Genomic DNA, 13,870 nt, shown 5'->3' with positions numbered 1-13,870 from the left:
GGCTCAAGACCCTCATGGCCATTTGCTTTCAAAGCAGCCCCTCCGATGGGCAATTTTTGTACTGCGGGATGAGATGCTGGGAAGGGATCAGCCAGTGGGATGTGGATGGTGTGTGCCCCGACAGGAAGGTCCCCCAGGAGCTCTCTGTGTGCATTTGTTTGGAGCATGATGTGTGCAGTTGAGCAGTCAAGCGTGGTGAGCCGTGGCCCATCGGGTCACAGTAGCCAGGCCATGAAGTGGGGGTGAGTGTGGGATCCACCAGCCGAGCTCCCCGTGTCCCCCAGGGACCAAGGACCCGTGCTCAGCCTCTGCCATTGGCACTCACACCCAGAAACAGCTGTCCAGGGCTAATTTATTTCCTAATGCTGCAGCAATGTTAATTTATAAATTACACTGGTAATTCAAGCTATTATTAATTTCAGATGGTGTAGGGCAAGTGTAATTAAAATATGACACCGATTGCCACACATATGTACCAAGGACTACCGTTTAAAATTTATAGGAATATTAAGTGTGACACTGGGCTTGGAGATGCTTCGTGCAGTAATTACAGCATCTCAGCTGCAGGAGATCCAACAGGGAGATGTAAACGAAAGGAAGGGAGACATTGTCCCTGTTTGAGGGCTGTCATAAGCCCATTCGTGCTCTTAGTTTGAGGGTTTGAGCAGAATTTCTCCAGGATGTAGTGGACGTGTCCTAATTAATCTGTTTTTTTTTTTAACTGCATTTGCTGTCACACCACAATCTCCTTCAACCCAGAGCCTCCTGGGCTGCCCCAATGCCAAGAAGAGGTTGGACCATTAGGTTGGACATTAGAAAGAATTTCTTTAGGGAGAGGGTGCTCAGCCATTGGAATGGGCTGCCCAGGGAAGGGGTGGATTCTCCATCCCTGGAGATATTTCAAAAGAGCCTGGATGTGGCACTCAGTGCCATGGGCTGGGAACCACGGGGGGAGTGGAGCAAGGGTTGGACTTGATGAGCTCTGAGGTCCCTTCCAACCCAGCCAGTTCTAGGATTCTATGATTCTAAGAGGAAATTTCAGGTCATTCTAGCAGGGTGCAGGTTTAGCAAGGACCACTTTGCCCCCCTTCTTGCATTTTGGGGATGTCACGTCCAGCAAGTGACATTCTCAGCAAAGTGACCACCACAGAGGTCCTGGCACCTTTGTGCTAGAAGTGGGTGCACGGCAAGGATGGGCATCCTGGGGCAGGGTGACACTGTCACAGCAGGTTTGTGACATTGCTCAAGGCCCTCTCCCTCTGCTCCTGCAGCTGTGGGCTTCATCAGTGAGGATGAGTACCTGGAGATCACGGGCATCACACGGGAGCAGTCGGGAGAGTACGAGTGCAGCGCGTCCAACGATGTGGCAGCACCCGTCGTGCAGCGAGTCAAAGTCACTGTCAACTGTGAGTAGCCTGAGGGATGTTGGGGACAAGGGGCAGAGCCAGTTCCCGTGCCACCCCCTGAGTGCCAGGGCTTGGACTTCAGTTTTTCTTAGGAAGGGGAGGAGGTTTGCCCTTTGTTTCTCTTCATTTAAAGCGTCTTTTCTTTTTTCACTACCACCTCCTTGGCAGCTGTCTCCTTCAGCCTGGGTTTCCTGCCCGTGGGGAGATGCTGTGCTGATAACCTCCAGGAAGGGAGTGAGCAGTGAACAGGATTTTTTAAATGTTTTTTTTTCCTTAAAAGATAAGAGAGGGGGAAAGAAACAGTGCAAGGAAGAAAGCAGCAGCTTTCCTGCTCAGACAGAGGTGAAGACCCTCCTGAACCCCTCTCTGGCCACCCCTTCAGCTGCTTGGGCTCAGCACAGGAGCACACGTGTTCTCCCAGAGCTCTCACCATAGGAACCCTCTCTGGGCTGTGGTGTCCCCCGTGAGCCCAAATATTCCTGGACGGCAGCGCCAGAGCCGCAGGAGCTGGGCATGGACTCAGAAACTCTTTTGGCAAAGCAAAGGGAGCCTGTGAAGAGCAAAAGAGGGGGGAGGAACACCCCAAGGCTGCTGATCTCAGAGTCCCATCTTCCCCACAGACCCGCCCTACATCTCGGATGCCAAAAGCACCGGGGTGCCTGTGGGGCAGAAGGGCATCCTGCTGTGTGAAGCCTCTGCTGTCCCCTCTGCTGACTTCCAGTGGTACAAAGATGACAAGAGGTAAGGAGTCCTTGCTGGGGGACAAAAGAGGGGGGGCACAGAATGACCCTGAACAAGCCACCCCCAGTGCTGACAGCTTTGGCTTTTCCTAACATGGCAATGAGTGGAATCCCCAAATAACCCTTGGTGCAGTCTGGGTTTGGGTGCTGAGGCAGTTCCCCTCTGATTAGCAGCAGGCAAAGCTTTTGCACCTCATTTTTACCTAGCTTCTCCCTGGGAAGCCCAGAGAGGCTGTGGTGCATCCAAACACAGCACCAGCCCTGCAAGTCACTAATAAGAAGGCAGGTTGTAGCCAAAAAAAGATGCTCCCCAGGAGGCTGGGGCTGCCTGCCCAGCCTGGTTTTGGGTGCTTTGGGAGGAAAGGAGCAGGCAGAGCATACAAAGTGGAGGATGTTGGCCCAGCAGATGAAAGGCTTTGCCCACAAGATGACAAGGACCTGTGACAGAGTGGGTTTAGCCCACCCGGATGAGCAGTTAGATCCTGGCAGGGGTGATAATGGAGATGCAGGATCTCCCAGGAGGAATTAGCAAGTAAAAGAGCTGCAGGAGCAGAGCAGGAAGGGGAAGTCAAAGCACTTGGTTAATGCTTCAGCATTTCTGCAGCTGGGAAGGGTCTCCCTGCTCCGTGGCACAGAACTCACTGTGGTGCCAGTGTTTGTGCCCACCCAAGGATCTGCAGCAGCATCCCCTGCCTAAGTGTGCTGCCAGCCCCATCGTGGGGGAGCAAGGAAGGGGAAGGTGTGGGAAGGCATCCTGCAGAGGCAGGAGGAGCATGGAGCCCTGGAGGCCAAAGTGAGAGGGATGCTGAGCTCTCCTGCCAGCTGGGGAGGAGTCTTTCCTGGGTATTTGTGAGTAGCCCTCCCTGTGCATGGCATTTAGCAAGGCCCCAAGTTGTCCCTTCAGCAGGGACTCTGCATCTGGGATGCCTGTAGACATCCCAGGGATGTTGTGGGCTGGCAGCTGAGGGATGGGTCCAGCAGAGCAGTGCCCATCTCTCTCCCAATACCTTCCCTTCTCCCTCTTTGTGTCTGATCTCTCCTTTATATCCCAACCAGGGGATAACAGATCCTTCTCCTCCTCCTCCTCCAGGGGATAACAGATACCCTCCCCATGACCTTCTCCCCTTCTGCCTTCCTCCCAGGCTGGCTGAAGGACAGAAAGGACTGAAAGTGGAGAACAAAGCCTTCTTCTCCAGACTGACTTTCTTCAACGTCTCCGAGCAGGACTATGGCAACTACACCTGTGTAGCCTCCAACCAGCTAGGAAACACCAATGCCAGCATGATCCTCTACGGTGAGTAGGATCTGAGGAGCCAGCTGGGGTGGGGACACAGCTTAACACCTGAGACACCAGGCATAGGAAGGGTCTGTCTGTGTGTTTGTGTTTGCTGCTGGTCCTTTCTGCCTCGGTGTGTGGATCAGAGGTCGTGGTGAGCTCAGGGCAAGTGGGAAAACTCCAAACTGATTCAGTTCTCATGTCTGCCAGTGCTCTGAGGTGTTTGGGGTCTGTCATGGATGCAAAGTTAGGACTTGGCTGTTGGTTTCCATCTTCTCTGTCTGATGAATACCTTGGAGAGTTGCTGATTCGAGGCATCTTCCTGTGTTGATGGGGGGAGGAGAGATGGCATTCAAGGCTCAGCAACCAAGCTGTGGGGCCACACTCTCCAGATCCCTGTCATGGCCACCAAGAGCCACACATGGCCAACAGACCTCATCCCTGGCCACTGCTGTGGGGATATTTTCCTGCCAGGGATATGGGGCTGTCAGTCCTGGCTGCTGAACCATATGGGAGAAGTGTGGCTTGGAGACCTCCTCTCTCTTTTGAGCTCAGCCTGAAGTTTCCCTTGTCACCCCATGACAGTTCCACTTCTGATGGAAAGCACTGGTTCCATACAGCTTGGAGCCATCCTGGTATTGCAAACCTTTTCCTGAAGTGTGCAAAGGATTTAATTAAGCCCACAGAGACCATGGAGGAGACCTCTGAAGGAGAGATGGGGCTGGAGTGTATCAGGGTCCTGGAGGGTCCAAACGTAGGGGCTTGGCCAGCTTGTAGGTGTATGATGGTTGGAAGAAGTGGATGGAAAACCCAGGGTGTCCCTGGGAATCTCTTTGCCACTGTCCCCCTGCCTATCCTTGCAGAAGACAATGCCTGTCTCGTGTCCTTTTTCCACTATCATCTGTGTGTGTTGGAAGCTTTTCTGGTCCAGTGTGAGCAGGCATGGTGACCAAGCCATAGCAAGGCACATCTGTGGTGTTTGTCTCCCTTCTGCAGTGACCATGCTGTAGGCAGCATCATTTCCCCCCCTCCCCCAAATAATGAGTCTTTTTCCCTCACGGATGGTTTTATTCTCCCTGGAAAGGGCCCAATGGACTGGCAACCAGTTGCCATCATTCCAAGCATCTCCATCATCCTGGACATCTCCCATGCTGGTGTCATTGCAAAGCTATAAATAATCCAGTGTGTGTGATTTTTCCTTTGCCTGCTTTCCCCAGGGAGCTGCCTGATGCCCCTTCCTGATCCCCAGGCCCCTCAGTGGGGGGACTCAGGCCTAAGAGATGGGGTGTCCCATGCTCAGATGTCCCCCCCATGTCCACAGCCCCAGTGTAGAGCTAATTGGGGATGTTAATGAACCTAATTATGGCTTGTTCCCCAGAAATGTCCTTGCTGTACGTGATGAACTTTCTTGACTTTATCTGCCCACTGAAGCCATCATTAGCATTGCCTAGGAACTACCTTGGCTCTTCCCCACTGGGTTTCCTGGTCTTTGTTGTCCCCAGTAATCCCATTTTTCATGGAAATGGACACCTGCAGCCATGCAGAGACACTGTGGTCCAGCTCAGTCCAGCCAAGCCCCCAGCATGGCCCAGGCTATGTGCACATCCTCAGCCTCCACACTGTAGGTTCCCTATGGGTTGATGGGGTTAAAATTTGAAGGAGTGTGGGACCTCATCTGCAGGTGTAGGCTGGATGAAAAGCCCTCCAAGTTCAAAAGAAGTTCTCCTGGCCTAGGGTTTTGAGAGCTGACGGGGGGTTGGTTTCAAAGTCACAAGTGTCGGCCACAAATCGTCAAAATTTCAAATTCAAAAATCTGTAAAAATTCTTCTGTCAGCCAAAATCTTCAGCTGGACCATGACTCCCACCAGGGAACAAGATGGGTGTCCTTTGAGTGGCTGGAGTTCCCCTAAAGCCACTTCAATTTAATGATCCTTTCAGTCTTTATTAATTGAGTCCCTTCAGGAGGTGCTGGGTCTGCCCCAACCCATGGGGACAGTACCACGAGGGGGTCCCCATCTCCCAGCCAGGAGGGATTTTTTCCCCCCTCCAACAGAGGTTTCACCCCCGTGGGCACAGTGATGTGAACCTTTCCAGGGCTGTGTGACGAGAGGGTTAATGCAGCATACATCTTTTATCCTTTTTTTAAAATCTAATTTTTCAAGGAGGTCAAGTAGAGCTTTATTTAACAGGGAGCTCCTCTTCTTGCAGTCCTGCTGCCTCACTCAGCAGCTCATTTGGTGCTGTCTGTAATGTGATGGAGTGCTGGCCAAAAACCCACATCATTTTCTTGGAGTTAAAAGGGGGACAAAAAAAGATAAAGCCCTCTGCTTCTCCCCACCATGAATTCTGGGTTGCTTCCCAGAGCCTGGTGTTGGGCAGTAAATCCATTTGGGATGCTGCACCAACCCATGCCAGAAGGGAATGGGGGGAGCACAGGGGAGAGCTGAACCCCCCCAAATCCCCTAAATGGACTTTGCAGGGCCTCCCCACCCCAGGTCCAGGGTCCCAGAGGCTTGTTCAGGGCTCATCCCGGATTTCTTGGTTTTCCCAGCCCCAGGTCCCAGGGCGGGCTGAGCAAAGCATCTCAAGCTGCTCTTTGCATTGCCCATTTGTCCTTAACTTTCACTTGTTCTTTAATTTTTAGAAGAGACAACTACAGCTCTGACACCCTGGAAAGGTCAGTAATTCGGGGACCCCGGCCACACCGGTGCTCCCCCTACTCCTTTTCCCCTCAGGCCTCTCCAGCTCCCACCCTATCTCATCCTGGCTAGCCTAGAGATAAACTAGGGTTTTTCCTGCTGTTTTTTAACCACCCTCCTGTCCTGCCCCTCCCTGCCAGCCCCCTGTCACTGTCCAGTGGTGCTCTGTACCCTCTGCATGCCCTGTGTCCCCACCGCGGTCCCCTACTCCCTCCCCATTGTCACTGTGCACTCCTCCCTGTCACCAGGACGTGTGCAGGAGGTGGCTTTGTGGTCCACTGTCCCTTTGTCACCATTTAGATGGGTCCTTTCTCCTCTGGGATGCTTCCCTGGGATGTGGTAGGGCTGGAGAGGTGTCCAGTCCTGTTTCCAGTGCTGTTTTATGGTGTCCAGCCATGCAAAGCTATTTTCAGGCCAGCTCAATGACATCTTGGGTTTGGATGACATTGGCCAGGTGGCTTCATTTGTGGTGACTTGAAGGTGTCAGGCTTTGCTGCCTCGAGGTAGAAAAAGTTATTGGGTGTCCATATTTGCCCTTGTCCATGGCTTCCCAGCCAAGCTGGGATTCAGGGAAAGCATCATGAGACCTGTGTGAGAGTGTTGAGGAGTGGAACTGGAGGGACACCAAATGGTTCTCAGTGCTCTGGTCAGGCTTGGAAGCCAAGGGGATGTCTCTTAGGGTTTCAAAAGCACAGTTTGATGCAGTTTGTAGTCCTGTTCCAGCAGGGACACCATCCTGACATTTCTTCCCACCCTAGTGTTGCTTTGGGCCAACTACTTGGGGTGTTTTGGTTAAAGCCACTGGGCCAGGCACCCTACACATCATTTCCCATGGTGAGCTAGGAGCTCCTTACTCCCCATCATCCCCAAAGGTGTGGCCAGGCTTGGCTCTTCTCAATAATCATCTTCATCCCATCTCCTTCTTCTTGAGAAGGTCAGGGTCCATTATCATTGATGGCCCCCAAACAGGCTCTGGGGAGGCTCAAAACACAGAGTCCTGAGGGTAGTGCTGCTGGCAGTGTCTCTGCTGGGAGGACAGGTTGTTGTTGTCCCCTCCAAAGGTGACAAGTGGGGACCAGTGAGACATTCACCCCTGGCTCAGTTCACTGGGGCAGGCAGTGTGAACAGGGGTGGCTGAAAGCTCTCAACTCCCCTTCCAGTGTGGTTAGAAACTTGAAAAAGGTCATTTGGTGCTGATGAGCAAGGGGTGGGGACTCAGGACTGAGGTGGGACCTGTCCTAAAGCCCAGGAATGGCTGGCACCACGATGGGGATGATGGGGACAGCTGGTGGTGCCCTACAAGGCACCACGAGCAATAGCATTGAGGTAGAACCCAGACGCTGGGGTTTCCTTCTTTTTATTTTTATGGTTTGGGGTTTTTTTTTTGCCATTGGCTTTGTGGCTAACCCCGGGGGGGTGTTTCTGTCCCTTCCTTCAGGCCCTGGAGCAGTGCACGACGGGAACAACGGCGCGTGGCGGCGAGGTGGCTGTGCCTGGCTGCTGGCCCTGCCACTTGCCCAACTCGCCCGCCAGTTTTGACCCCAGAGCCGTCCCGCAGAGGAGCGGCGGCGATGACCATGGCCAGCGAGCACAAGCAGAAGAAGGGAGAAGATGATGATGATTGATGCTGAAGAAGTGTTCACTGTTTCCGAAAATAATCATAAGAATTGAGAGAGTATCCAGCCAGGCCACCTGGGGGAGGGGGAGAGAAAGAAAAACACGCAAAAAAAAAAAACAAAACAAACCAACAACCAAACAACAAAAAAAAAATAGGAATTTGCAAAGGAGAGAGAGAGAGAAAAAAAAAAAAATAATCCAAGGCTTCCTGCTGAAGATGCAATGCGACTGAGTCTTTTTCTTTTCCCCCTGTTCCTTTTTTTTTTTTTTTTTTTGGTCTCCCATCCCTTTTGCCTCCCCGTTTTCACCGTTCTCTGCCACGGGCCAGCGTGGAGGATGGGAGAGGCCATCGGGGCACGGGGCTCCCCCTGCCCTCCACCCCTCCACAGCCCCTGCCCCCCGCTCCCTCCGTCCTCCGCCGGTTTTCTTCTTGCCGAGATTCCCCCATCTTCTCATGGAGCGTGCCGCCATTTGTGTTCCAGAATATATATATATATATCCACATATACATATATATATATATATGTATAGATATATAGATCTTCAACAGTTTCCACACCACCACGAACGGAAAAGGAGGAAGGACACCGGCGCCGAGCCGCGCGTTCATCGTACCACCCGCGGACATCGTGAATGAGAAGGGATTCTGAGTCATGGTTAATTTTATTAATTATATTTTCTGATACGAGCCTAGAACTCTTAGTTCCTACAAAACAGAAACGCAAAAAAAAGAAGAAAAAAAAAAATTTAAAAAAAAAAAAAAAAAAAAAGAAAAAGTTAAAAAAAAAAAATAAAAAAAAAAGATAAAAACCATCCAGAACGGAGAGAGAAGGGGAGCAAGCGGAGAGGAGAAGTCTGTTTGCCGAGCACCACCGGCCGAGGAGGTTCACGAGAGGGGGTTCACGAGCCCGGCGAGTTGGCACGGAGGAGGAAGAGGAGTGTCGCACCAAAACCCCCCAAAACCAGCCCAAAAAAACGTCATCCAAACAGTTCCTGCTGAGGGCATGGGCGACACTTGCCACGCGTCGATGCAGAGGGAGACGCTGAATCTTTTTATGGGATATATATATACAGTATATATAAATATACATATATATATATAATTTTTTTTTTAATTATTTTTTCTTTTCGTTAGCGTTCTAGCCACGGTTCCCAGCAGGGTCCTTCCGCTGCCATTACTGCATGCTGTATATGGAGTTAGGTGTGTATCGGTCCTCCACGAGACGAGACGAGCGTCTCGGTCCCACATGTCCCCCCCAAAAAAAAAAACCCCCCTCACCTTTCTGCCCTCGGGTCACCGGGGACAGAGGGCAGGAGGGGACCAGGGCCCCTCTCCGTCGCCCTTGGCGGCGGAATAAAGCGAACCGAAGGAGATCTAGATAGCTCAGTTTTATATTTTTTTTATATATATATATATATATATACGTGTATGTATATGTGCGTGCGTGTGTGTGTGTGTATATATATATATATATATATAAAACAAAAACAAACAAACAAAAAAAAAGAAATAAGAAGGCAAAGCGATTGGCACCCCCGTGGCCCAACCGTCACCCGAAGCGCGGGATCGATCGTCTCGGGGGACGTTTTGGAGGGGGGGTCTCTCCTGCTTTTCCTCCTTCGGTTTCCTTTCCTTCCTCGTGGTGGGGGGCACTTGGGGGGTGGGGGGCCCGGGCGCGGGCGGGCGGGCGGCGAGGGGGCTCTCTCTGCCTATCCATTAAAACGATTGTTCCATGTGGCCGCTCTTGTCTGGTTGTGATGCTCATTGCCGAGGGGGCTGGGGGCTTCCCTGCCCTCTTCCCCCATCCCGTGTGGCCGGGGAGGGTTGTCCAGGGGGAGGGGAGGGATGTGGGATGGGAGCAGTGGATCCCAGTGGATCGGGGAGATGGCACCAGGACTTCACCAGTGAGCCCAACGGGGAGGTGGTGACAAGGTAAGGTTTTGGTGAGTAGATGGGGAGGGGGATGGTTGGAGTTCTACTCACAGGATCCCACCCCACGGACCTGAAAGGTTTCCGTGTAGGACAACGTCACAGGGGATGGTTTTGGAGTGGCCAAAGTGATTCCCACGGGAAGAAGAGATGCGGAGTCCCACAGGATCCCACCCTGGGGACCTGAAAGGTTTCCCTGGAGCACGACGTCACGGGAGATGGTTTGGAGTGGCCAAAGTGATTCCCACGGGAAGAAGAGATGTGGAGATGCCAGGTGGGTGTTTGGAGACCGGGAGGCTCCGGGCAAAGCGGGGTGGGATGGAGCCACGTGTTTGGGATGGGGACAATGTCACTGTCCCAAGGGAAAGGGCTGTGGCAGAGTTTGTCTGGGTCTGGGTCTTGGTTTGTTGGTTATTTGCAGGAAGTTTCTTGGTGTGTTTGGTTCTCAGCCTTGGCCAGCTGCTTCCCCAAGCAAGTGGAAGCACTGTGGGCAGAGGGCATGGCCCAAGTCCCTGAGGTGGGTGCATGCTGGGTTTTTTTAGGGTGTCTGGAGGTTGGTGATGGGCTTGCTGCCCAGGAGCCAGGAGGGCTGAGGAGCAGCTGGTGGGGTACCTGGAGGGTGTGAGGAAGTGCCAGAGGCATCCAGGACCATATCCATGGTGCCTTGGAGAAAGGGTGTCTGTAGACATAGGGTTTGGGGATCAAAAGCATCTTCTTGGGACCATGGTGGCAGCTGCTGGCAGGCCAAGGCTCCCTGGGGTGTCCTGCCTGATTTTGAATCTCCCAGGGCAACCCCATGCACAGGCAAGAGGGTGGCTGGGGACCATGGTGCCCCTCCTGTCCCCAGACTATGCACAAAGTGACAATGGGTCACACAGTGGGCTAGAAAGGAGGGTATGACCTGGGTTATCCCCAGGCAAACGGAGAGGAATGGTACAAAATATGGAATCAGTTCACAAGGGCTTTTTCCTTCTTTTTAAATGGGGTAACTGCTTCGGATTTTCCCCACCAAGATTTTTTTTTTGTTTTATTTATTTTTTAATTGTGTTTTGGTTTGGTTTTTTTTCCTTTCCAGCACCCTGCTGGCTGGTGGAAGCTGCAAGGGAGAAATAGCAGCCACCTCTGACACCAGTCCAGTGTCCCTGGTGCTGCTCCAGCCCCTGATGCTATTATTCCTCATTTATGGGCAAAAAACCCCAGAACCTGGTCTCAGGCTTAGGGTAAGTATACAGCCAGCATGAGAATACAGTCTAATCAGAGAGATTGAAACCTTTCTGCTGTGCTTATGCACAAAAATGAGGTATATACAGAAAGTGAATGGAGCTGGGATTAAGATAATGGGAGAGTTCACCAACCTCAAGGAACAGTAAGGGGAAAAAAAATCAAAGCAGGATGCTGAGTGATTAATGGAGCTCCTTGTAAAAAGGTATCTCTGATTTCTGTGTACACCACCAGGTTTAATCCCACAGAAAAGGACAGAAAGCTTTCTACCTTTGACAAGCTGGATTGTTGGCACAATTTTACTTGAGTACAGCCTGGTTGTCTGGTTTGCCTCCGGGTTAATGACAGCCTGGGACTGTGATTTCCATTCAAAATAGACATTACAAACCCCGTAACAACAACAACCCCAACACTGACAGCAACAATATCCACAAGAACATCCAGTTATGCAGGGTAGGAAACCTCTCTCTTGGTAAATTCAAAGGTTGGGCCACATGTAGCCAAATTAATGGGACAGCAGCAAATACTGCTTAACCCTTCTTGGTCATTCAAGAGAGTGGAAGTGTCTGTACAAGTAGATATTTCCACTATTAAAGTGGAATTTTTCCCTTTTGGGGCACATCTGCACCAGATGGTCCTCTTGGAAACACCAGAGGACAATATACTGTATAAAAAGAGACAAACAGGCATGGGCTTGGGTGTATTAAACACCACTGATGTAGAAACACTTGGTAGCAAACTCAACACAACAATGAATAATTTGAAATCCATGGATCAACCTTTGAAAGCTTCATCAGCTTGAGGAGGTAAGGACTGGGTAAGCTCAGTCCTCTCTTCTGATTTAGATAAAGTGCCCGACAGTGATCAGCAGCAGCTGGAATTTCTCAGGCCAACATTTCATTAGCACTGAGCTGCCTCCAGGCTCAGTTCTGGGTCCAGTAGCTGCAATAATCAGGGAGAGAATGAGTTTTTCGGGCTGGAAACCAGGAAGGTGAGCTGGGATCACGTTCCACCTTTGGAAAAGAAAGGTTTCTCTTGGACAGGCGTGGAAGCAAGTTGTTAATTTTACATGCAGTGCAAATAGGACTAAAATTTGTGCTTCTGTACTAATGGTAGGTGATGCAATGACAAACAGCATCTACCCTGCTGTGGCATTAGGAATTCCAGGCTGTGTTGTGCATTAGAGAGCACCGAGTCTGGGTTTTCCAAAACAAACAGGGGGAATGACTGGGAAACAATTGATATTGATGTTGGTATGGTAAAAGAACAACACAGATTTATTTAGGCCCAACTTTAAAGGCTCCAGACGCCTGTTTAGATACTGAACAGAAGGGTCTGTTGTTTTTAAATGAGAATCTTGAGTCTGTCTTGGTGCATGTTGGGAAAGGATGTGAATGCTTAAGAACCCTCTGTAGTGACTTAGCAGTAGGCAATGAGAGGACAACTTGCCAGGCACTCAGATCTCTGCATTTCTGTTCTTACCCAGGGTGTGATTTCAGCTCTTCTGTGCCCACAACCAGAATGCACAGGCCAACAGCTTGCTGTGTGACACTGTTATCACCAACCCCTGTCAGAATGGGCAGTAAAAAGCCTGCTGAAACACCCCGAGTTATATGGACTGGTACAATAAATGAAAAAAAGAAGGACAGAGAGCTCTGGGTAGAGTACATCATGATACAGACAGAATACAGCGTGTCCTGGAATGGATCAAGAAGCAAGGAGAGCACCAATGGTGGGAAAGCTTGTTTGGGTGGTTGCCAATGGCAACTGGGATTCTGAATAATATTACATCCTATGATAGCATCATCAATATTGGTAAAAAATTGCCAATATTTTGTTACTAGTTCAGTGTTTAAAAGGGCAGTGCATGGACTGGAGAGCACCACAAGTAACCCATCCTAAATGATCTATTTCAATATTTCTTAGCATATCTGATTTGATTTGATATAATTCTAACACAAACATAAATTCAGGACACTTATATTGCAAGAGGTGCCTTCATTACCACTTCATAATATAAAGTTTTTGACAGCAGTCATGGTGTAGCAGCATCCTCTGCCTCAGTGTCCCTGCCTCAGTTTCCCTGTGTGATTCAGTTGCTCTCTGTCTCTCAGTTTCACAGCCTTTGGCCTGGAGTTGGAGGGTTTCCCAGGGAAAGAAAAGGGAACAAACCCTGAACTTGTAACAGTCTTAAAAGTACAAATAGAAGGCCAAGCTGATGTCTGTGTCACCAGCTGCTCTCCTGTGTTGAAGAACACAGTGCCCAGCTTGGCTCCAGCCAGGCCAAGCAGACCAAATAAGAATGGACAGATAAAGTGAAGAATTTCCTTAGTGAAAAAAAGGGCTTTCTTGGGTTTTTCCCTTTGTTCTCCAAAAGGGGATTTTCCTCTAGCAGGGAAACTTGAGTGGTGACTCCTCAAGAGAAAGGGACTCCCTGCCATGCCAAGAGGAAGGGTAAGAAATACCCAATCCCTACATATGAATTCTTATTCATATCTTCAGTAGCTTCAAAAGGTTAAAGAAAAGTATGACTTGTAAGCTTTGGGACTTTAAGACTTCTGGATCCTTTTAAATATGAGAGAAGACTGCAATTATTGTCTTACCACATTGCCATAAGGTGTAATTTTAATCATTGCTCTAGATAAGACCTATTAGTAAATAAGCTGCTAGCACTCAATTAACCCTTGTGAAATAGTTGGTGATTATTTGGTTATTTGTTTGTTTTCTTCTTACCCTGGTACCCTAAAACCCTGCTATCCTAATATTCAGGTTAATTCAATTTGGTGCCTTTTATTCCTGATTTTTAAGATCTTTTTTTTTTCCGTTTATAGTAAATCTTGGGTTTCTGTATATGCATCTCATCTGCTCTCCCTGTGTAGGCAGAAAGGTGCCAGTGCTATTTCTCAAGGGCAAGCAGGAGGGCACTGTCCACTTGGGTAAGTGACTTCTCAGTGGTGGGTTTCAGGGTCATTCCACATGAG

The 13,870-nt window shown here is 50.2% G+C and overlaps 1 protein-coding gene across 7 annotated transcripts in view; it reads left to right on the top strand.

The window, feature by feature from the left end:
- The window catches only part of LOC139807767 (protein CEPU-1), a 334,589-nt gene extending 325,433 nt beyond the window's left edge, over positions 1 to 9,156 (top strand). For 5 of the 7 annotated variants that reach the window (XM_071769146.1, XM_071769152.1, XM_071769150.1 and 2 more), the window contains 5 exons: positions 1,272 to 1,406; positions 2,027 to 2,147; positions 3,289 to 3,440; positions 6,067 to 6,099; positions 7,560 to 9,156. In XM_071769146.1, the coding sequence (XP_071625247.1) occupies positions 1,272 to 1,406; positions 2,027 to 2,147; positions 3,289 to 3,440; positions 6,067 to 6,099; positions 7,560 to 7,660 (542 nt within the window). In that variant the 3' untranslated portion in view covers positions 7,661 to 9,156. The remainder of the gene's footprint in view (positions 1 to 1,271; positions 1,407 to 2,026; positions 2,148 to 3,288; positions 3,441 to 6,066; positions 6,100 to 7,559) is intronic. The other 2 variants (XM_071769148.1, XM_071769147.1) reach the window with 1 other exon arrangement.
- Positions 9,157 to 13,870: the final 4,714 nt, after the last annotated feature.

This window comes from Heliangelus exortis, chromosome 26 (assembly GCF_036169615.1).
Source record: "Heliangelus exortis chromosome 26, bHelExo1.hap1, whole genome shotgun sequence".
Lineage (NCBI taxonomy): Eukaryota > Metazoa > Chordata > Aves > Apodiformes > Trochilidae > Heliangelus > Heliangelus exortis.
This window is presented reverse-complemented; position numbering and strand designations above follow the sequence as displayed.